Here is a 25,165-nt window from a genome sequence, read left to right as displayed (position 1 = left end):
GCAATTCATCAACCTGCTTCAAAACCAATTTCTTAAATTCTGCAAATTATCACAATTCACTGTAAGAAAAAGTAACGTCACAAGTTAGTTCTTGTAAGAATAAGCTATTTATGCTTCCTTGGGAGGAAGGAGACTAGGAAATCTGTCATTCTTCTAAGAGTTTATTTTCTTGTCTACATCATTAAAAACCTCTTCCATACCCAAATTTTATTCCTGTTTACCCCTTTGCCAATAACAATAACAAAATATGTTTACCTTGGAATTCTGCCTGGGCATGGTAAATTTTAACCCAGAAGAAAATTTCTTTAAAAAAAAAGATAGTAATAATGAATAAGAAGGGTATTCTGTAATTCAGTTACCTACCCCTCCCAACACTGCCAATGCACCAGTGAAAGATTAAAGATGGCCCCAAACTGCTACTCCACTCTTTGACAGATGGAGTCCAATTTCCCTCCCCCTGAATCTGGGCAGGTTCTCTAACAGCTTTGACCAGTAGAATATGGCAGAATAAGCTATGCCAGTTTCCAGCTGAGCCTGTCAACTAACTGTGAGAAGTGATACTAAGTTGTTTTTTAAGACTCTGAGATTTGGAGTGATTTGTTAGGAAGCAACAGGTAATTAGCACAGCCACCAGACACAGTTCAAGCTTTCACGACTTTAAACACACCAACAGCCAAAATGTAAAAGGAAATAAAAACTCGGGAGTTACAATTTGGGGGAATAGAATATGCTGTCGACTAGCTCAGAGCATAAAAAAAGAAGACCACAGTATCCTAATTCCTCCTAAGAGATGCAAACTGCCAAAAAATAAAGTCAGTCAGGTTCTATCAGGAAAGGTTATAAAAATAAAACTCCTTGAGTATACCAAAGTGATGCATATATTCTTTAGACTAAAGAAAACCCTTTGGTCTGGACGGTTACATACCAAATAGCAGTCACCTCTGGAAAGTAGTATTTGTGAAGGAGGGAAAGAAACAACTTTATGCTTTATACAATTCTGAATCACTTTAAATAAGCATGCAATACTTCAAAAAATGTTTTAAGTTATTTCCTCTGAAAAAAAGCAAACCACTATATCCCTAACAACTTTTAAATGTCTTTTGGTACATTAAGAATGATAGCAGGGGCGCCTGGGTGGATAAGCGTGTAACCACAGCTCAGTTCATGATCTCACAGTTCATGAGTTCGAGCCCCCCACTGGGCTAGCTGCTGTGAGCGCAGAGACTGCTTCAGATCCTCGGTCTCCCTCTCTCTCTGCTCCTCCCCATCCCCTCCACTCTCTCGCAAAAATAAATAAAGATTAAAAAAAAAAAATGTTAAAGGCATTTAACTCAGACTCAGTCAAGTGTCTGACTTTGGCTCAGGTCACGATCTCACATTTCAGAAGCTGAGGCCCTGCATCGGGCTCTCTGCTATCAGCGCAGAGCCCACATCAGATCCTCTCTCCCCCTCCATCTCTGCCCCTCCCCCACTCACAGTGTGCGCTCTCTCTCTCTCAAAATAAATAAACTTAAAAAAAGTTGTTTTAAAGAAAGTAAGAATGATAGCAAATGCCACTCTTAATTATGCTTTCAGAGAATAAAGGATGGTGTCAGCCCCTAAATGGGCACCTATTTTTAACAATGAGTTTAGGGGCACCTGTGTGACTCAGTCCGTTAAGCATCCAACTCTTGATTTTGGCTCAGGTTATGATCTCAGGGTCGTGAGATCAAGCCCCACGAGGAGCCCTGAGATGAGCTCTGCATCAAGTGTGGAGTCGCTCTCCACACTCTCTCCCAAGGTTCTCTCTCCCCCTCCCTCCCTCCCTCCCTCCCTCTCTCTCTCTCTCTCTCTCTCTCTCTCTCTCTCTCTCTCTCTCGAAAAGGGCACCTGTTGGGATGAGCGCTGGGTGTTGTTATGGAAACCAATTTGACAATAAATTTCATATTAAAAAAAAAAGACTTCTAGACAGAACTAAAGGCCAATAAATACTGTACTATAAATGTAAAATTAATACACGATGATTAACATAAGTAATCTTAGATAGAGAAGTTTTCACGTGATTGTATATCGTCATCCTAAACTTAAGTATAGCATCCTTAGTGAGTTATTCATACTTTAATTTTCGCCAAAAAGTTCATGTTTCATGGAGTTTATTACCATATAATAAGAAGATTAAAAATTAGGTATCATGGTAAATTCTCTCAGAACCTGAAACTGTGTACAAAACTACAGTCCACATTAAAAATAATAACCAAAAGCTAAAAACAGGAGTTATTGAGCAAAATGGTTTTGTGCTCTACAGAACAGTAGTGACCCTATCACCTAATCAACATAGGCCAGTAGCATTCCTCAATAATCATGAGGGGAAAAAAGATGGTTTCCATACTTCCAAAATCCTCCAGAGAAACCGCACTGGGAATATTTACCTGAATTTTGGATTAGTGTTATTTACATGTCTTTCCTCTCACATTATCTGTTATATCCTAAAATTTCTTTCTTTTTTCTAAACATATGAGTTCTTCTGATAAAAGTTTTCTCAGTCACAAAGCCTTAAATCCCCAATTTTGCACAGTTCTTTGAAAACTAATTTTTGAAGATTCAATTAATGTTGAATGTGAAATATTTCTAATATCAACATGTAACATTTATCATTTTTATTACAAGATATTGTTACCAATTTGTTATTTTTACCACTAGACTTCCTTTTATTTTTTAACTACTCAATTCTTCAAGTTTTACATATTGGGCACATTTTCTTCTATAATTTCAATAAATGCATTTTTGTCTATAAATTATAATTTGCTGGGTTTTAATTTTGTTATCTTAGTGTCTCATGCACATGTATGTGGGCATACGTAAAAGAAAGATGGTTCATGCATGTCATTAAATCCTTGTAAAGAATTAAATAAAATTTCCAGCTGATATTATAAACTAAATATTTTAATTGATGTATAGTTGACATACAACATTATATTTGTCACATTATGTTATTAAACATAATTATTCAATATTTGCATATAGTGTGAAATGATTGCCCCAATAAATATAGTTAACACCCATCATCATACATACTTCGATTTTTTTCTTGTGGTAAGAATTTTTTTTTTTTTTTGGTAAGAAATTTTAAGATTTACTTTCTTAGCAACTTTCAGATAGGCAAGATGGTATTACGAACTATACTTGCCATGCTGTATATTACATTCTCATGATATTTATTTTATAACCAAAAGTTTGTTATCTTTTGGCTCCCTTTACCTCTTTTGCCTACCCCACACTCACCACCAATCTGCTATACTCTATATCTATGGACTTCATTTTTTTATTCTTTCTTTTCTTCTTCTTTTTTTCAGATTCCACATATAAGTGAAGTCACTATTTCACTTAGCATAATGTCATCAAAATCTACCCATATTATCAGAAATGGCAAAATGTCATTCTTTTTTATGACTGAATAATATTCCTGTGTGTGTGTGTGTGTGTGTGTGTGTGTGTGTGTGTGTGTGTGTGTGTTTTGCATTTTCTTTATCCATTCATCTGCTGATGGACACTTGGGTTGTTTCCATATCTTGCTATTGTAAATAATGCTGCAATAAACATGGAGTTGCATAAAAAAAAAAAAACTCTCTCTCTGTTCACCCCCCACACCCCCTCCCCACAGGCTCATGGGGCACACGCTCTCTCTCATTCACTCTCTCTAAAAAAGGAGGAGGAGGAGGAGGAAGAGGAGGGGAAGGAGAAGAAGGAGAAGAAAACGAGTTCAGCCTATGTTCCCTCCACCTTGTATCTCTTTCTTATCCCTCTAGCCACATGCTGCAAAATGGGGCACTCCCAGTTAGCACAGTGCCCAAAAAAGGGGTGGAGGACTGTGAAACTGCTTTGTCTTCCTTCTTTCAAGCTTTGAAGAGTACTAGGTAAGATTAAAAACAATTTTAGAACTTCCCTCCACACCTCCAGCAATTCTGTCAAGGCATCTTGCAAACCGTTTCCCAGGGGTTTTGTTCTCAGGGCCTCTGCCACACTCCCAACCCCAAGAAAACTGGCAAGATGATCGGATTTATATGAAAGAGTATGGAAGCAAATCAAATCACAAAGATGCAGAGCAGAAAAGAAAATAATTCCTCCCTTGAGTATCTTTAAGTTTTCATAAACTACCCGTATCTCTAACCTCTTCTCTTTAAACCAATTCCTTCCTCCTAAGAAATTCCATCAGGAGACAGGTAAGGAAAAGATGAAATTCAGAATACTTTGCTCTGCTTCTGGTAATTAACATCAAGTAAAGTACCAAAGTGGAAAGGAAATCACCACAAGGAAAGCTACAAGGTTTTGAAATTATCACAGGGTTTTGTTTAGGCTTCTCTGCCATGTATCATTAAATGTTGAGAACTCACTGTTATCTATAAGTGCTTCCAGGGAGCCCTTCCCAACCCTCAGCTTATCAGATTTCCTAAAAGGACAGAAACACGAGTGTTCAGCAAGTTTAACTATCAAAGTTTATTACAAAACATCATTTATTAGAGTCCTATAATCTCAGATTCAGGTTTTTCTCTTTACTAAACCCTAATACTCCAATTTCGCTTACATCCCTCATAAGAAAATAGAGATAAACAAATAGAGATACAAAATGAACTGATATAAAACTAGGTAAATATAGAAAAATATTAAGTACGGGTTAGTAAATTTAGAAATAACACATAAAACAGATTAGTGAAAATGACCAAAGGATCACCCTTGTGTCACGTGCCTATTAATAATAGACAGCAACTTGAAGGGCAGGAGATGAAGAAGAGAGAATTATTTTTAAAGCAATGTAATACATGCAAAGTTAAGAAATAATCTTACTGGGGCGCCTGGATGGCTCAGTCAGTTAAGCGTCCAACTTTAGCTCAGGTCATGACCTCACAGTTCATGGGTTCGAGCCCATGTAGAGCTCAGGGGCTAGAGCCTGCTTTGGATTGTGTCTCCCTCGCTCTCTGCCCCTCCCCCACTCATGCTCTGTCTGTCTCTGTCTCTCAAAAATAAAAGCATTAAAAAAAAGAAATAATCTTATTATATTAAACATTAGTTAGACATCTTTTAACTTTTATTGTATGTTCCAATCACTTTCAGGGAGAGGAGAGATGGAAGAAACACTGATGACAGAAAAATTATCAGAGGTCTGGAAATGTTAAGGAAACATGAGACAGTTATCTGATTTACCGATGATTGTGAGGAATAGAGATTTTTAAATTGGAAAATGTTGACTAATTGCAAAAAACAGGCTCAAACATCAAGTCATTAAGCTAACACTGGTCTCTAAACAGGAATACAGCAGGCCACATATTAGGCCACATAAACTCTCATATTATTTCTTAGTACTGTCTTTGGTTTCAGGGAGAAGGGTACGATTTTACAAAACTGGATCACAAGACAGGCACACTTCATCTTCAAAAACAATAATAATTAATCACCTTAATAGGGCACAGTGACCTAAATGCATTAAGATTTTTAAAATCATCCCCTAGTAGAAATCAATTCATAATGGATGAGATGGTTTGGAACTGGGGTGCTCATGAGGCTAGGGCATCTCCAAAACTATACCTAAAATCAAATCAAGGGAACTAGAAAAAGCAAAGCTGGAATATAAAGGGTTTTTCTTAAGAAAACTACAATCTATTCTAGTCTATTTCCTGATGTCATGCTTGCTGGTAATTGATTTTTGTATTGTTATTATTTAAAAAGAAAATTAGGGTGTCTATAAACAGAATAGACAAAATGGTGGTACAGTCACATAGTGGAATGCTATTTAAAGTTATGTAATAATAAAAAGGAACAAACTACTGCTACATACAACAGTGACCTATACCAAAAACACTACACTGAGTCAAAGACCCTTTAGCAGAAAGAGTACATACCATATGATTCCATTTACATGACTTGAAAAACAGGCAAAGCTAATCCACAGTGGAGGATTAAAAAAAAATTAATGGGGCACCTGGGTGGCTCAGTCGGTTCAGCGTCCGACTTCAGCTCAGGTCATGATCTCACAGTTCGTGAGTTCGAGCCCCACATCGGGCTCTGTGCTGACAGCTTAGAGCCTGGAGCCTGCTTCAAATTCTATGTCTCCCTCCCTCTCTGCTCCTCCCCCGCTCATGCTCTGTCTCTCTTTCAAAAATAAATAAAAACATTAAAAAAAAATTAAAACAGTGACTGCCTGAGGAAGGAAACAGAAAGGGGAGTTGGGAGGACAGACTGACTGGAGAGGGACATGAGGAAGCTTTCTGAAGTCTGAGCAACATGTAATATGGTATAATCCAGCTAAAATATGTATATATCCTGATAGAGATTTGGGTTACACAGGTATACGCATTTGTCAAAACTCATGTTAATATACTCAAGATCTATGTTTTTCAATGTATATTGTACATCAAAATAAAAAGGAAATGTTAAACTCTAGTTAATAATATGCATGTCATAGTGTTTGAAGGTAAAGTACCAAGGTCTACACTTTACTTGGAAAATAAAAAAATCAAATGGATTAATAGACGGATAGAGGGATAGAAAGCAAATAAAGCAAAATGTTAACAGACTATAGATAGCAGTGATGGTTGCACAACTTTGTGAGTATACTAAATTTCACTAAATTGTACACTTTAAAATAATGAATTTTACGGTGTGTGAACTGTGTCTCAATTAAAAAAAAAATTGATGAGGAACAAAGCAATTGAAACTTACTTTTTCCACTCAATAATACATAAGACCATGTCCAAAAATTTTCAATCCCAAGGTTTCAGCTAAAACAAATAGCAATAGAAGTAGCACTTCAAAGATGCATCTAATTCTGAGCCAGGAGCCCAAGCACCAACTTTCTAATCTTTCTGGGTTAAAATACAGCAAGTTGTCCTCATTTGCTGATTCAGCCACTGCCCATATTGCAGCCCTGGGCCTTCCTATGTGTCTCCATGTTGTAAAACACCAAGGAGTCAAAACAGCATCAACCTCACCCTCCTGACCTGGGATAGTCTAAAATGAATCAATGGTAAGCTGCCAGTATACTTATTAAAATATTTACCATTAACACAATGGTGTACACAACTGTACCTTAATAAGAGTTCATCTATAAATTCAAATGATCCAACTGCTTTTGATCACAGTTTAAATGTTCAAAAGCTTAAAATTCCTTAAAGTCATTAATACAGTAGTCATATAGCTAAATAAACTAAAGACTTTGCAGAAAATAACAGGCAGCAAAATAATATTTTCATAGTATCAATCTGACCTTACCTCTCAATCACACTATGCGTGGACTAATATGTCCTTCTTGCGTCAATATTGACACATACAACCCATAATCATGAATGAAATGGTATAAATCAGTATCAGCCAGGAAATTTACCTGCCCCTTCAATTTTACTTCATACCTCAGCTGATTTTCCCTAAATATATATTTAGCTTAATTTTCAAGAAATAGATTTCATCACCTCCCTTATGACTGGTTTCATTCTACCTCACCCTAACCTATACCCGCTTGAAGAAAAGAGTGGAAGAGGAAAGGAGGAAGAATAAAGTGTTTTTTCAGTGACACAGAGGTACTTCAAAAAGACATCACATTCAACTGGAACACTTTAGAAAAGATATCTGAATATTTACAAGGATGAAAGTCTGGACTAAATAAAAGAGACTTCTTCATAGAAAAACAGAAGCTTACACAAGAAGATTAAATCTATAAAACTAAGTAAAATATCAAGACAGATGAGGTGAGTGCAACCTTTCCCACCAGAACTTAATAAGTATTTCTTCAAACCTAAATTGGTAGTTCAAGTTTTGTTTTTAAATCTAACATAAAATCTTAAGTAATCTGTTACTGTAAAATAATCAACAGAAACGAAAATTGTAAACAGATCCCAGAAAAGTTTCTTAATTCCTGATTATCAGATTCTTGGATCATTAAGAGAAGTTGTTAATTTCTGGTACATGTGGGATGTAATTATGGCGATTTTTCACAAAAGGTATCTTGGTACCACGCTCAGCCAGAACACTGCTGAGATGCACATGTCTAAAAAAGTATTATTTAAATCCTTAGCACTTTAAAGCAGCAGAGAAGTCTCAATCATCATCTTACTTGGCCACTCTTTGCAGCATGACCCGACTGCCACTTCTGCACTGAACTATCCCTTTGGTTTTGGTAACCCCACACTCACCTGATTTCGATCTCTCCATCCATCTCCATCTCAAACTCCTCTTATTCTACTTGTATTTACCAAGGTTCCATCCTCAACTATCTTCTCACCCTATACAACTGGATCTTAAATGAAAGTTACACACAGGAGCAGTAACCAAAGGACGGAAGAAAAAAGGCAAGAATTGCCCAGATCCCACCTTGGACACACTAAATTGGAGCTGGGGGAAGCAGCAGTAATGTGTTCTAGAAAGGTTACTAAAGTGATTCTGACAACCCCATCTCTACTCCAGAGGGAACCACTGGTCTAACAACACTTTCTAGGTGACCCTACCTGGCTTCAGCTATGACCTATGTACCCATGTCACCCTAAATGGTGCAGCCATGGTTCACCTTCCCTCCCAAACTTCAGACACCTAAGTTACTTCACATTTAGATGGTCCATAAGCCCTACAATTCAACATACCCTATACCATTTTTTGTAGCATAGTAATAATAATGACAACCACCATCAAGTATTGACTAGAAAATCTGGTTAAATTTTAGTTTATGCACCTATTGGGATACCGTGCTGCCATTTAAAAGAAGGTAGAAATGTATATGCTAACTTGAAAAGAACTCTAAAATACAGTTAAAAAAAAAAAAGCAAGTTACAAAATAAGGTGTAATGTGCTACTACTTGTGTTAGAAAAAAGAATAATGTGATATACGCACAGGAAACTTCTGGAAGGATACTCAAGAAACTTAGCTATGATTCTCACTAGAAAGTGGAACTCTGGGTATGGTGTAGAAGGGAGTATACCCATATACAAATGAATATATACTGTATACCATTTCTGTTATTTGAATTTTCTATTATATGAATGCATTCCTTTTGTAATTTAAAAAAAGAAATTCAAAGATATTGCAAAACTATATAAGAAAATGTACGTGCTATCTGAAAAAGGACTTGTATCCAGAATAAAGAATTCCTAAAAATGAATTTAAAGAACCAGACAACCCAAGAGAAAAATAAGCAAAAGGTTTGAATAAATGCCTCTCACTGACGTTTAGCCAAATCGCCAACAAAGAAAGTTGCTCAATTTCATTAGTCATCAAGGAAATGCAAATTAAAAACCATAATGTAATAACCCTACACACAACTAAAATGAAAGACACAGTCAGTATCAAGTACTAAGGAACATGTGGAATAACCATAACTCTTATATACTGGTGGTGGGAGTGTAAATTGATAAAAATACTTTAGAAAACTAGCGATATCTACTAAATCTAAACACATATACATACACTTTATAATCCAAAAATTCTTCTGCTGGGTATATACCCAAGGAGAAATGAGTGCTTATGTCCACCAAAAGGCACATGCAAAAACGTTCACAGCCACATTATTAATAATACCCCCAAACCAAAAAGCTCCAAAAAGTGGAATGGGTAAATTATGCTATCATATAATGGAATACCACAAACCAATGAAAAATCATTACCTCTCTACACAAATGTAGATGAATCTCATAGTCATAACGCCGAGAAGGAAAAAGTCATACATAAAAGAGAAATACTATATATTCCCATTACATAAAATTCAATAACAGGCAAAACTAACCTATAGTGACAAAGGTCAGATAAGGTTGGGGGAATCACCTGAGGTAGGGAACAAGGAGACTCCTGCTGGGATATTGGAAACGTACTATTTGTCAATTTGAGTAGGTGGTGGTTATATACTTGTATACATATGAAAACAATCATCAAGCTATACATAAAAATCACCAAACTTAAGAAAATGAGAATACAACCGGGAGAAAAATTTTCCAAAAGAGGTACCTGTTAATCAGAGGACTGCATCCAATATGCACAAAGAACTCTTAAAACACAATGAGAAAACAAACCCAATGAAAAAACAGGCAGAAGACCTAAACAGATATCTCACCAAGACCTGAACAGATACCTCACCAAAGAAGATGTACAGATGGCAAATAAACACCTCAATATTCAACATCACTTATTACAAGGGAATTGCAAATTAAAATAAGATACCACTACACATCTATTAGAATGGCCAAAATTTGGGGCACCTAGGTGGCTCAATCAGTTGGCTCGGGTCATGATCTCAGTGGTGAGATCATACCCCACATCGGGCTCCCCACTGGACACACTCGCTTTCTCTTCTCTCACTCTCAAAAAAAACAAAACAAAACAAAAAGCCAAAATGCAAAACACTGACAACACCAAATGCTGATAAGCATGTGGAGCAACAGAAACACTCATTCACTGCTCTTGCTGGGAATGCAAAATGATACAATCACTTTGGAAAATAGTTTGGCAGTTTCTTATAAAACTAAACACACTCTTATCATAATCCAGCCATCACATTCCTTGGTATGTACCAAGCTGACAACTATGTCCACAAAAAAGCTTGAACATGAATGTTTAGGGTTGCTTTATTCATAACGGCCAAAACTTGGAAGCAATCAAGATGTCCTTTAGTAGGTGAATAAATAAACTGTGGCACATCCAAATAATGGAAAATCATTTAGTGCTAGAGAGAAATGAGCTATGACTTATGAGGGCGCTGCACTTATGAATGGGATTAGTGCCCTTATAAAAAAGGTTGAAGAGATCCCTTATCCCTTCTGCTACCTGAAGAGTATAGTGAGAAGACAGCATCATCAATGAGGAAGCTGACTCTCCCCAGACTTAGAATCTGCCAGTGCTTTGATCTTGGTCTTCCAGCCTCCAGAACTATGAAAAATAAATTTTTATTGTTTATCAGCCACCCAGTCTGTGGTATTTTGTTATCATCCCCTGAATGGACTAAAATACTCAGATTTCAGCCGAGATTCATTCTTAGCTCTCCTACTACAGCATTCACTCAGTTGCTTTATCTTGGGTCCACAGACCCCATAGTCTGTGGATAGAAGTGCGTTTAGATCTAATTGGGTTCCTTCATAATCACAGGTGTTTTATTTTATGTATTATTCTGAGAAGAGATCCATGGTCTCCATCCAATTATAAAAAAGGATCCATGGCCCAAAAAGGTTTCAATGCTTTAACTGGACTCTGCTTCAATGCTTATGCCCTCCAATTCTCCACACTGCTGCCAGTTATTTTCTGAAACATAAATACCATGTCATCACCCTTAAAATCCTTAAATGGTCCCAACTGCTTCCAGGATAAAATCTAAACTCAACTGCATGACAATCAAGAATGTTCATAACTGGCTCCTGCTTATCTCCTCAGCTTCACATATACTGCAGCTCAAATACCGAGCTGTATCTACAATTCTCTCAATTCTGCATGCTTTCTCACTTTTCTCTGCCTTTGCACAAGCTGTTCCTTCAGCATTTTATACCCAGCTTAAGCACCACCTCCTCAGAGAAGCCCTCCTGGCCATCCTCCACTCCCAGTCTCAACAGGATGCCCTGTCAATGCTCACATCACTTTGTGATGATCCCCCAAAGCACTTTCCTCATGGTATTTGGTCAGTTTATCAGTCTGCGTCCCCTTCTAGACTATGAGCTTTTTTAGGGCAGGAGCCAGAGCAGAGTATATCATGCCTCTAGACCCACAATAAGAGCACTCAACAAATGCTTACTGAACAAGAGATTGGCCTTGGAAAATAGCCAAACTGGCCAAAGGCTGGTCAGAAACCTCATCAACTAACTAGGTAACACTGATCTGGAGCCTGCCATTAATGCAAATGCTCAGTTAAGTAAGATAGTTCTGCCTCTACTAATCTACCACCAATGTTCCTTCATTCAAGGCTGGGAAGTTAGCCTTTAATAAATGTAATTACCACAGTCAGGCACTGTGCCAAGGGCTTGACAGGCATTAGAGCTCACTAAACCTCAAAGCAACTCTAAGGTAGTCTGTTTGTTTGTTTTGGTTTTTTTTTTTTTTTAAGTTAAAAAGGCAGAGAGGTAAACTACCCAAAGTCAAGCAGAAAGTTTCAAAGTCAGGTTTTAAACTCAGGATTCTAATTCCAAAGCCCATGCCTGCTGAACTCAGTTGGTTTTCTGGAGATAATAGATCAGCATGCCCTTGGAAGAGCCTGGATTGGATAAGAGAGTACATTTCATTAGCCATTCAGCAAATGAGAAAGGTCTTATTCCCCAGGCACTAGTAGTAAATTCTTTAACATTTAATGTAACCTCCCCCATAAGTACTAGCTGCAAAATCTTTTTAAAGAGAAAGGCTCAATGAGAGTTGTTTTTCCAAGAACAGCAAGTAAAGATGGGTGAGACTTTGCTGAACTCTCCATCAGGCTTGGGGATTGAGAAGGGAAAAGAACAATCAGTCTCAAGAGATGGAGTTGGTTGTGACAATACCAGTAAAGGAATGGAGAAGGTAGATGGAATCTCCATGGCCTGCTGCAAAGAAATAACATGAAGCACTATCCTTTAACAGGCTGAAAAGGTGTCTTTAAGCTTAAAAAAAGAAAGAGCCCATGAGGTTCTAACAGACGGAACACCAATTTGCCAAAAGCTGCTGCTGTTTCCACTAAACTTTAGCCCGGAATTTGCACCACAGCTCTTACCCTCTGATCTTTAACGCTTCCCTGCAAGACCCCAGGGGACTCACACCCTGCACTTCAAGGGAAGACAGAATGTTTTCTTTAATCCTACCCACCACCTGTTCACATTAGTTTCTCTAGCCTTTACAGATGCGACCACCTCTCATATTTTGAGTAGAAAATAGTGACCACAGAACATCTTCATTCCTAATGACCACCACTCCACTTCCATTCACATTCCCCCATCATCATCCCCCTCACATTGCAGTCTTCCTCTTAACCACCTTCTGTGTCCTTCCTGCTCCAACTCAGCCCCAAATCTATTGTGATACGTATCTATCCAGTGACTTTTAAAAACAAAACAAACACAGTCCATTCTTCCTAGTCCCTAGCTCCAACTGAAACAACATACCATGTAAGTAATGAAAACTATTCAGGTAAACCCAGGGGGCTTTCCACTAAGATCAGAATACCAAATCACTAAATAGTTGAAAACCAAGGGTGAGAGAATGCAGTCTGTAGGGACATATACTTCCACTGAGCAGACTGTACATGGTTATCACTTTCTAAACTAATCCATACTGACACTGAGATCATAAACGCCTAAAGAGACTCACATATATACCATCCAATCTCCATACTTTCATTCGAGACCGTATTTTTATCAATTAAATCACAGCAACAGTTTCTTGATTAGATCCCACCCAATATGCACTGAAGAAAAATATTAGCCTTACCAAAAAAAAAAAAAAAAATACATGGTTTGAGTACCTCTCACTGGCAGTGGGGGGTGGAGAAGAGGGGTGACACGGAGACAGGGAGAGCCAATTAATAGTGACTTACCCACAGAAACAAGGAATATAGGCCTCAAAGATTACATGAACACATCCCCCCAATCAACAAAAGTTCCCCTAACCAAACATTTCTGTGGATCAACATCAAGAACATTCCTTTATTTTTAAAGGTGAGTAGCACGGCTTTGTATTATTTCAAAAGACAAACTACATAAAACTATGTAAAGTCATAAACTATGAGGATTTTATATACACGTGCAAAGTTTCATATGCAAACACACAAAGACTTGAAAAACCTGGTTTTCTGGATTTCAGTGGCATCTAAAGAAGAAAACAAATAATACCATCCATGCCTCCCCAAGGACAGAAACCTAGAAATAACAAAACTAGAAACAGTTCACACTGAAATATACCACACCTGGGGCTCCTGGGTGGCTCAGTCAGTTAAGCATCTGACTTCGGCTCGGGGTCATGATCTCTTCATTTGTGGGTTCAAGCCCCACGTTGGGCTCTGCACTGACAGTGCAGAGCCTGCTTGGGATGCTGTCTCCCTCCCTCCCTGTCCCCTGCTTGCTCTCCATCTTTCTTTCTCAAAAATAAATAAAAAAACATTAATTTTTTAAAAATGAAATATACCACACCTTCTCCCACCTCGTTTGTTTTTTATTATTTTTTGCCAGTTAATATACTTCTGGCCAGTTTAAGAATGACTGTATTATTCAACCCACTTTGTATCTCACTCATTACATTAAAAAAAATTCTTTCAGGCTATAACTTGCCAGCACATCTATTCATATACGGCACCGTAGAAATGGCTGAAAATTGAAAAAACAATGACCTGAATGAAATAGGCAGACTTTGAAAGCACAAATATGCTCAGCAAAGCCCTCCACCCCCACTGTGTTCTCCAAATTCCTGCCCCCACTCTTCCAGCTAGGTACTATAAGCTACAGAAACTTCACACTATGTTCAGAAATTCTACCAACATAAGCATGCGAGAGAAAATCAAATGCCTGGCATAAGAACCTGACTGCAGAAAGAATATTTGTGATACTTTTGAATGGTCAGAATACTTCTCCTTCCAAGAAGTGTGGCTGAGAGTGATTATTTTATATAAAGGCACTTCAACTTACCAATGTGTAAGAGTCCAAGAAATAGGTAAGACATCAACAATTGTTACTCCACACCAGTCCACTTGAACAGAAAGAAATGAGAAAAGGCACTCCCCCCAAAGGTCCCAAGTGCATCACCAACCTCACTCTTTGCCAGGTCATTAATGAGGCGGCAATGCAGCTAACTAGAGCCTGTCCACAAATTAGAAACACAAAATGCTGTGGCGTGGTCTGCTCCTATCCCCCTCACCCACCAATCACCCACAGCCAGGGTGATAGCAAACTCCATTAATGACCTCTCCCAGGACATTCTTCTGCCTTAATCACACCTGCCTATGATACAGGACATCTGGTACAGTTGAAGGAATTGATGCAATTAGTAGCCAGTACCGCACCTTCTTCCTACTGTATTCTTCCTTCCTCTGGTTAACAACTGCAGCCACAACTTCAGATGCCCGGCACTGCTTGCAATTCTGTCCCCTGGCCTCAAGGATGACAAGGCATTTTCATTCATCTTGTACCATTCGCTTAGCCTGGTTTTGCCCAATGCTGCTGGATATTCCAATACATTCCAAGTTTTTCTATACGTGGGAACTTGAATTTACCAGAAAATCCAATGCACTTATTCCCAATCACATTTCAAAAACTGCCATATGAGATTTACATTTGTAAAAATAAATATTCCTCCACAAAAGTCAGAGTCCAAGGTGAATACCTTCAAAAAGTCTCTCACTAAGAAGAAAAAAAAAATTGATTCTCTATTAGCCCAACACTTCCCTGTATGGGTCTCTGAGGTTCCCAGTTTAATAGTGCTAAGAAAAGAGCAAAGATGATTGACTCAAAAGCTAACATGAAAAAAAAAAAAATGTTCAAATTATGGACTAACTTGTACTGACATTTTAATTCCCAAAACTGAGCAAAGGAGCACTTCCCAGTAATCTGAATTAACAATAGCATTGCTTCCCCCAATGAAAATAAAATGTTAGAGCTGGAAAGCAACTTAGAGCTAAATTAGACAAGTCCCTCATTTTCAGAAGACAAGAAAACAGAACTCACAAAATAAGCTTGAATGTCAATTATAGCTCAACAAAACTGAGGAGGAAAAACAAATAGGCTTGAAAATCCTGGCTGGCTGTCAGGTCAATGTTCTAGATGAGCACTGTCCAAAAGAACTTTCTGGGAGTTTGAAGTGTTCTATATATGTGTTCCCCAATAGGGTAGCCACTAGCTACTGAGCTAGTTAAATGCTACTTAAAAAGTAGCTACTGCAACTGAAGAACCGAAATTTACTTTAATTTTAATTAGTATGAATTTAAATTGCTATATGTAACTAGTAGCTACTGTATTGCACAGCACAATTCTAGTTGTTCTCAGATTCTGGTTTTTAAAACTTCAAATGAAGCTGTTTAATCTCTCTTCTGCATTTAACACATACAGAAAATTTCTTCTTTATATCTAAAATATTTCATTCAGCAGCATAATCTTGTTATGTGGAGACCCAGCCCAGAGCAAGATCAGCCTGTTTCTCAAAGCCCCTAGCAGAACTGAGTGACATTAGTGTCATCCACCCAGTTGGACTGAAGTCCCTCTTTCACCAACCATTCACATAAGTCCCACAAGCCTGACACTACCCAACAAGCCTGAATCTGGAAGATTTTTCAAGTGCCTCATTAAAATTATACAAGTGTTGGAGTGTGACCAGTCACTTCCTACATGTGGCATTGTTGAGATACCAAACTTTACCTTTCTTCAAAAAAAAAAAAAAAGGAATTTTTAACGTCAATCTTTATCTATGATTACTGTAGGATTCCAAAACTTCCCTTCAGTTTGCACACAACCTTTTTAGGATCTAATAAAAATCCAAATCATAGGGGTGCCCAGGGGGCTCAGTTGGTTAGGACTTGGACTTCAGCTCAGCTCATGATCTCATGGTTCATGAGTTCGAGCCCCACGTCAGGGCTCTGTGCTGACAGCTCAGAGCCTAGAGCCTGCTTCAGATTCTGTGTCTCCCCCTCTGTCTGCCCCTCCCCTGCTCATGCTCTGTTTCTCTCTCCCTCAAAAATAAACATTAAAAAAAAACAAGATTTTAAAAAAATCCAAATCCTATTAGTTCTCACTGTCTTAGTACTCTGCTCTCAGTAAATACTAAATATGCTTGGGTGTTTTTTTTTAAGGACTTTATTCAGGGGCACCTGGGTGGCTCCATCGGTTGAGCATTCAACTCTTGATTTCAGCACAGGTCATGATCTCACAGTTTGTGAGATCGAACCCCACACTGGGCTCTATGCCGATAGCGCAGTGTCTGCTTGGGATTCTCTATCTCTCTCTCTCTGCCTCTCCCTTCCCCAAAATAAATTAACAAAAATTAAAAAAAAAAAAAGATTTTATTCATTTCAAAAGATCCTTAGCCTTCTGATTTTTCTACCTAGGAAAAGGTTAGTCTGTGAAAATTAATGTTAACTTTAATACTATGAAGGATTAAGAAGAATTTTAGTCAAAACTTTTCAGTAGAACTTAAACTACTGGATTCTCCTTTTTAGGAGGAGGAGGAGGAGGGTGAATGGGAGAAGAGGATGATACCAAAAGAGCAGTATGTCCTATATGTTAACTGAATCTAACTTTAAAAAGCTATTGCTTCAAACCAAAGTAAACAAAGACCATGTTTTCCTTAACAAAAAAATAAATAAACTCCCTGTGTTCCGTCAAATCAAAGGGACAATTTCATGTTTTCTGAATACCCAAATATAATCAGGAAAATGGGGCAAGTAGACAAATGCACAGTGAATACTTCATTACATCACACTGCATCTTCAGGTGCACATAATACTGAAAGACACAAAGTAAAACTGCACAAATGAGCTGTTTTGTTTTTAAGGTAACGTTTAAGGGAATTTTATAATCGAGGGATAATTAGTGACATCACTGAAATAATCATTCTACTGATTAACTAGTAATTCATGCTGTGTTCACATGAACTTGAAAGCCCAGGTTAAGCTGGTTGAAGCGTGGCAACATGCTCTAAATTGGGAGACTGAGACAGAAGAACCAAGGGCCACACACTGTTCAGAACCAGGCACACTAGCCAGATGACTCACAAAGTGACAGAAACAGGGTTCTACATCAATTCCCCAGCCTGGAATCGGGGCGGGGGGGGGGGGGGGAGAAAGAGACAGATTTTATTCAACTAACTAGTCACACCTTGTTATTCCCAAAAGTGAAATGGAATAGAACAAATCATCTTTTATGTTCTATCAACTTTCTACTAGTAACCTCTTCAGAAATGGAATATAGTTTGTGAGATTACTCTTCATCTCTGCCTAACCCCATCTTTATTTAAAATACATTATTATCTAGCAGATCTAGTTGGTGAAATAAAATGCTTCAACAGAACAGATCACAAAAATAAAATCCTAATAAAATCTATTTCCCTAAAGAAAATTCATCCATGTAACATTTATTTTATGACATGGTTCGTTAAGAAGAGCTTATTTTTTATCAAAAACAATGAATAGTTTACCAAATAAAACTCACATTTATTTTTAATTTTTTTTAATGTTTATTTCTTTTGGACAGAGAGAGAGAGAGAGAGAGAGACAGAGCATGAGCGGGGGAGGGGCAGAGAGAGACAGAGACACAGAATCCGAAGCAGACTCCAGGCTCTGAGCTGTCAGCACAGAGCCCGACGCGGGGCTTGAACTCACAGACCACGAGATCATGACCTGAGCCGAAGTCGGATGCTCAACCGACTGAGCCACCCAGGTGCCCCTAAAACCCACATTTAAATGTTCCATTATTCCCAAAGAACAAGACTGAACATTTGTCAACTATACTTTAAACTAATTTATGAAAGAAATAGTAGTTCCCAAAGTTTCCATAATATTACAACAGATTGTCTCCAATTGTAAAAGCAAAATATCAGTACTTGATAAGTACTTAGTAAGTAAAATTAAGTAAGTACTTGATAAGTACTTAGTAAGTAAAATTTGAAAAACGTCCTTTTTTTCTTACCTAATTATCTTTTTTTCTTATCCTATAATATAGTCAGTACATTAGTGTCTTAAGTCTTCTCCCTCTCTCTTTTTTTAAAGTTTATTTTATTTATTTTGAGGGAGAGAGAGTCAGCAGGGTGGGGGCAGAGGGAGAGAATCCCAAGCAGGCTCCTCCTGTCAGCACAAAGCCTGACTCAGGGCTCAATCCCACAAACTGCGAGATCATGACCTGAGATGAAATCAAGAGTTGGGCACTACAGAGCCACCCAGGCACCCCTCTTTTTCCTCTCTTTTTTAGAATATTTCTTTTTTTTTTTTTTCAACGTTTATTTATTTTTGGGACAGAGAGAGACAGAGCATGAACGGGGGAGGGGCAGAGAGAGAGGGAGACACAGAATCGGAAACAGGCTCCAGGCTCTGAGCCATCAGCCCAGAGCCCGACACGGGGCTCAAACTCACGGACCGTGAGATCGTGACCTGGCTGAAGTCGGACGCTTAACCGACTGCGCCACCCAGGCGCCCCTAGAATATTTCTAAGTCTGTTCTTTCAACACCGTTTGAAAATGCCTGTAAAGAATCTACGCGTTTCGGTACATTTTAAACGTCTTAAACAACTTAAAATGCAACTTCAACTAGTAACACTTATACCCATATCATTTAAAAGTGCTTTTGTGTATGTATATATTTTTAAAATACTATTTCTAAAATAATATTTTTATTATTTTAAAATACTATTTCATTTCAGGTTTATTACAAACTAGTATGTTTTTCGCAGGACTACGGAATGCCTAAAAATTAGCCAAGAAAATACTCATATTTCACTAAAAGTTTTAAGTACATACCTCAGGGAAAAAACCGGTTTATGATCATTAACTCTAAAAACATTGTACACACCACACAATTTTCAACTTTTGTAAAGAGGTAAATCTTCAACAATTTCCAAGGTAGCAAAGTTTCCCAGTGGAGAGATGGTCTCTCCGTAGAACAGTAACTTAATTCCATGCCCACAATTAAACAACATAAACCAAGAGGGAGAGAAGTAGAAACTTTCCTTATTCCAAATACTCACACAATTGCATTGTGTGCTCCTCTTGTCATTCTACTTTCTAACTGTTGCATTCCCACAAAAAAGACCTCACAGCTCTCTTGTTTAAGCAAGCCCCACTGACTGGTGTCCTGACTGGACAATGCCAGGCAGCAAGTCTGGCAGCCTAAGTAACTAAATAGCAATCTTAAAGGAACTGCCTTTAGTCTACTGGTGCCAGAACATTCTGCTAAGAGGCTCCTCCGCAAAGGGCTGTGGCTAGCTGACTTTACAGACCTATGGCTTCCACAGAATGCAATGCTGACTGAAGTTTTCAGGTAACACACTCACCTTCATTTTCATGAAAGAAAAAGGCACAAGATACCTACTGCATGGCTCTCACAGCTTTCTACTTTTCTCCATTCTGTCTAGCTACCACACAGGTGCAGGCCCCAATCATCCCTGGTCTGGATTACTCCTCCTGATAAGACTTCTGTACCTCTGGTAATACCCCACGAACATAAAAACACCACATTCATATACACACACACCCAGACCCCTCTCAACATCATCCAATCTTTCACGTTAAAGAAAATCACGCCACTACGTGTTCAAAGTTCTTCAATAGTTCCTGAGTGAACTCAAGATAAAAGTCCAAAGACCTAGGCATTACCTACAGAGCCCTACATCACCAACTGCTCTCACCATCTCACCCTCATCTCTAGCAAATTGCCCTTCACAATCTACCAGTCAACTCCAATGAACTTTTAAGTTCCTCAAATGTGGGGTGCTTTCTCTCACATCCAGGACTTCACCCATGCTATCCCCTCCACCTGAAAGAAACTCTTCTAATTCCATTCTCCCCTACCCTTCCTGCAGGCCTAGGCCGGTGTCACTTACTCCAGGCTACCTTCCTCTACCTCCACCTCAACTAGGCAAGCGCCCCTGCCATTACACCCTGTACCAATCCTAACATACTTTATTCTGACACTTTACTTCTGCTCCCAGAAGACGGGGCCAGTGCCCCCTTGTCCACCATTATACCAGAGACACTCAATTATTTGTTGAATATATTCAAGGTTACTTAATGAACATAGTATGAATGTGGCCCATACAGTAAGAAATACATGTTCGGTTCGGAGTCAGTCATGATAAAACTCTGCAGCAATATCATTACACTTTGGTATAGAATGCAAACTACACAGGTACCTACAAACTCCTTTAGAAAAGGTTAAAACATTACACATTAAAAAGAACACTTTTCAACACAAAAATATTAGTTTTGTGCTCACAACTCCTATCAGGCAAACTGCAGTTCATTAAAAAGGGCCAGATTGAAAGTATCAAAAAAGCAGGACTGATTGCTTATAGGTCAAGTATGATACCAGTTTCACTAATCCTCCCTGCAACTATCAAACTTTCTTGGCATTATTCAGAACTCTGCAGCCTAAAAGTAAAAGGCTATTCCGTTTCCTTAGTTTCTATGTCTTGACATAAGTCTTTCGATAAGGGTTCTGCTCAAGATAATGGTCCCAAGGACAAACTTGTTGCCAGGAAACAAGCCTCTCTCTGATACATCCTGGGCACTAGTTGCCATTGGCAGCTACTTTCTTTGAGCCACATGTCTTCTTATGAGTTACAATCAGAGGCTTGTGACACTACATTTTTCCAGGGCAGCAGATTGATGTCATAAACGTGATGGTACTAAGCACTCTGACAAGCTCACCAGCTCCACCCTACACTCACTGCACACAAGGGGCAAGTTATCCACCTCTCAAAGCCTCAATTTCCTCAACTATAGTGGGATAATGGTTGTACCTCCGAAGATTCTATGGGAATTAGATTGTCCAGGAAAGCACTTAGCAGACAACCCAATTATTAGGAAGCCTATAAAACCTAAAATATTTTCACATCTTCAAAACTTTTGCTAATACCATAACTTATTTTTGACTAACATCTTTCCACCAGGTATTTTTTTAAGAAAAGGCAGAAAAGAGGACAAAATGAGAACCTATTTCTGTCACGACCTTTCAATTTGACAAATTCCACAGAAATCTACATTAAGATCCACTTTCTTTCTCTTCACTCCCAAAAATCCCAGACTTAATCTGTACTTCAACCATTCCTAACATCTGGGGGATAGCAAAAATAAAATACTTAAATACATCTTTCCAAAATGTTCTCACCAGAAATAATCATTTCCTTACTGCCTCTATACACTATGAAATATACTAGGTCTTTGGAAAATAGAGGAAAAAGGGATCAATCACAAAAGTCCTTCAAAGTCTCCCAATTCCCCTACAATTAGAGTCATAAGGTAGAATGGAGGCACCTGTTAGGTAAGAGGGATGGTAATCCATAAAACTCCAAGTGTTAACAAGGAGAATTTAAAATGTAACTGTAGGTGAAAAAGTTAATTTCCCACCTCACAGTTTTTCACCCTAACAGGATGGTCAAGTAATAACGCAGGCTGGCCAATGTAAATATTTTTATCATAAAAAAAAAAAAAAAAAATGGAGAGAGATGAATTTGAGCCAATTGAGCAAACTGGCTCTCAGGTTCCCAAGCCAGGTTGACTTGAGTTGGGTGTTTTGGGTTTTTGTTTTTTATTTTTGGGACAAGAAAATTTCACAGAACTCCTGAAATGTGTTTTAAATAAAGGGGAGACCTCCATATTCTTATAACTTTACCCTAGACTCGGCTCTGGGCTCGATTTTTAAAGATGGGTGACGTGTGAACAGCTTCCTAAAAGCAAATAGGGCACTGGGATATAATTTAGGAAGTGATGATGCAAGTCTCTGGGGGACAAGGAGGGAGGGGGAGGTGAAAAAGTCAGAGGAAATACCCTCCTGGTGCCTGGGCACCAACTCATACCAAGGCAGGGAGGGAGGGCTGGCCTCCACATGCCAAGGGAAGGGGCACCCCAGCTTCACCCGGAGGTGCCAACACCGCCCCCTCATCCCTCTCCGCTGCCCTGCCCCCCCTCACCAGTGGCCGGGGCGGCCCCTGTTGGCCCAAACCTCTGGCAGGAGAGTCCCAGAGGGTGGCAGTGCACCCGGGCCAGGGCCTTCTCTGCCCACCTCCAGCTCCCCACCCAGCGCCCCTCCCCGAGACTCGGCCCCTGCCCCCTCCCTGTAGGCCCGGCTAGGGCCCAGCCCCCAGGGTTCCGGCCACCCCCGGCCCCGAGGCCTGCCCGGGCAGCCCCCGCGCCAGCGCCCCCAGCCCCCGCCCCCACCCCCACCCGGCCGGGCACTTACCCCCAGAAGCCGCAGGGACAGCGAGGCGGCAGGCTGGGCGCTTTGCTGCGCTCGCTCCCGGCGTCTCCCATGGTGCTCGGCGGCGGCGGAGCTCGGCGGCGGCAGCGGTGGCGGCGGCTGGGCCTGGGCCCCGCTTGAAGGAGGCGGCGGCGACTACGGCGGCGGCGTCGGGGGGCTCGGGGCGGGGGGAGGGGGAGGGAGCGGGCGCGCGGGCGGGCGCGAGTCCGAGGCTCCGAGCCGGGATTCCAGGCCGGTCAGCTGGAGGCGGGCCGCACCACTCGGCCTGCAGAGATGGGGGGGCCGGGGGAGGCGCGGAGAGGGAGGGTAGCTGAGGAGGAGGGGCGTGCGGGTGAACCGAGGACCGCGGGGGAGGAGGGAAGACCCGGCGCCCTCGGCAGCTCCCACCGCCGCTCGCAGCCAGAGCGATGTCCCGCGCGGCGGCGCTGGGAAGGACCTGAGGCCCCCGCCGGCTCTGGCGTAGCAGCGGCGGCTGTGAAGCCCCGGGCCTCGCTCGCTCCGTCACGCTCCCCTCCCCCGAAGGCTGCGCTGACCGGACAATGGCCGCTCCGCCCCCTCCCCTCCTCACACACCCCTCCTAAGGAGTCACAATGGTCTCGCCCGGGGGAGCCGCCGCCAAAGCCCAGCAGCTGATCAGCTGGGATCCGGGCGTGCCACTTTGTTCAGCCCCTCAAAGGAAGAGTACGGGGCTGTGGGCAAAGCCGAGAGCGTCGGGCTATCACCCGGCGACGGGCCTCTGAGGTTTTCATATTCTTGGAACTTTTAAAATCTGAGGCAAACTTACCTTTTCCCTGTCTGAAGAAGGGGAGCAGGTTTCTGAGTACCCTGGGGCACGTTGCCTCCCCCCAAACGCGAATGGTACGCCCCGAGCGGGAGGGGGAGGAGTAGATTAGTTGTTTAGGGTAAGTCGGGCCAGTCCCAGAGCGGCGGACGAGTGCTACGCATGCGCCCGGAGACCCCGTAACCGGGTACTGGGAGGGGCCAGAAGGGAGTGCTTCCAAATCCGGAAGTGGGTCTCTCTCTTCCCGGGGTTGCGGGGGTCTTTAGCTGCTGGGAGGTCTACCAACCGGCTGCTGCTCCCTGCTATGGGCGATGCCAGGGACCATTTCTCCACTAACTGCCAATCCCCTAGAAATCTGTCTTCCCATTCCCCCCACACCCGACCCACTCTTCCAGTTCCACCCGGAGAACTGGTCTCTTCTTGGCAGTAATGAACTTAAGGAAAATGTCCCTCCCCTCCCCCGCCCCAGGAAGGGCGGGGTGCAGGAGGGTAGTGTCTCTGTGAAGTTCCTAGCTCCTCCTCCCCTTTCGGTGCCCCCAGCCTCAGAGACACAAGTTCACTCCCGATACCCAGACTAAAAGAGCCTCTTTTTTTTCTAGAGTGGACATGTTTGGTTTGGGGAGGGGACCTATGGCCGAATCAGTGATGAAAATTAACGTAAGCAAAGAAGTTCGAGCCACCAAAAAATAAGCCTTTAGCGCTTCTTGTCTTTCATCTTGAACTCATTCTGAGTTCCAGCCAATCGTGAGCAGAAGGCGATTGTAGATGGCAAATGTCAACGCGGAGGAAACTTCCACCATATCTACTGGAGAGGTGACCCCCACAGCTGAGACCCTTGTTGGCGAACTTCGAAGGTCACTGCTACTTCCGGAAGGCTTCCTGGCTCTTAGAAAAGGCAGCTGTGTACCCCCGATTCGGCAAGAATACGAGACCCTCAGAGGATATTACCTAGATTAATTTTATTGTCAAATGTTATTATTTCTATATCTACCATTATGTCTGTGCATGCTCTGTGGACTTGTTGACATTTATGTCGCTTCTTTTGGCCTCTAAAGAGCAAGGATCACATTTAGCTTAGCATCTTCTAAAAGATGCTGTGGATGATAAAGACAAATGATTGCAAAAATCAAGTTCTTTACAGCCAATGCACTTCCAAAAGTGAGTGCTGATTTTCGTAATATTTAGTTTCGACTTTGTGCATTTTCACAAGCCTTCAATAAGTAGTTATGTCAAAAGTCCATTGAGTGGATGAAGCCATACAGCTAGGTGCTTTCATTGGACTCACATTGCCCTTAAATCTTCACTTAAAAACTAACATAAAATTGCCACATTCTTAAAAGACTTATAGCTTTTGAGTTTAACAGACCAAGATTAAGTGGGACTCTCTCTCTATTGGCATTTTGATGGTCTTTTATATATGGAAAAAGAAAACCTAAAACCAAAAGGAAATTTTAATATAAACTGTGATTGTCATCTTACAAACTGCTTGCCTACCTGTCTGCTTGCCAGTTATTCATTTTAACAAGCATTGACTGACTACCAA

At 40.5% G+C, this 25,165-nt stretch overlaps 1 protein-coding gene across 4 annotated transcripts in view; it reads right to left on the bottom strand.

Moving 5' to 3' along the window:
* ZFAND3 (zinc finger AN1-type containing 3) overlaps positions 1-23,019 on the bottom strand; it is a 324,282-nt gene extending 301,263 nt beyond the window's left edge. The window contains exon 1 of one of the 4 annotated variants that reach the window (XM_045057477.1): positions 22,824-23,019. In XM_045057477.1, coding sequence (XP_044913412.1) covers positions 22,824-22,894 — 71 coding nt within the window. In that variant the 5' untranslated portion in view covers positions 22,895-23,019. The remainder of the gene's footprint in view (positions 1-22,823) is intronic. The other 3 variants (XM_045057478.1, XM_023253933.2, XM_023253936.2) reach the window with 3 other exon arrangements.
* Positions 23,020-25,165: the final 2,146 nt, after the last annotated feature.

Source organism: Felis catus, chromosome B2 (genome assembly GCF_018350175.1).
Source record: "Felis catus isolate Fca126 chromosome B2, F.catus_Fca126_mat1.0, whole genome shotgun sequence".
In the NCBI taxonomy this organism is placed as follows: Eukaryota; Metazoa; Chordata; class Mammalia; order Carnivora; family Felidae; genus Felis; species Felis catus.
This window is presented reverse-complemented; position numbering and strand designations above follow the sequence as displayed.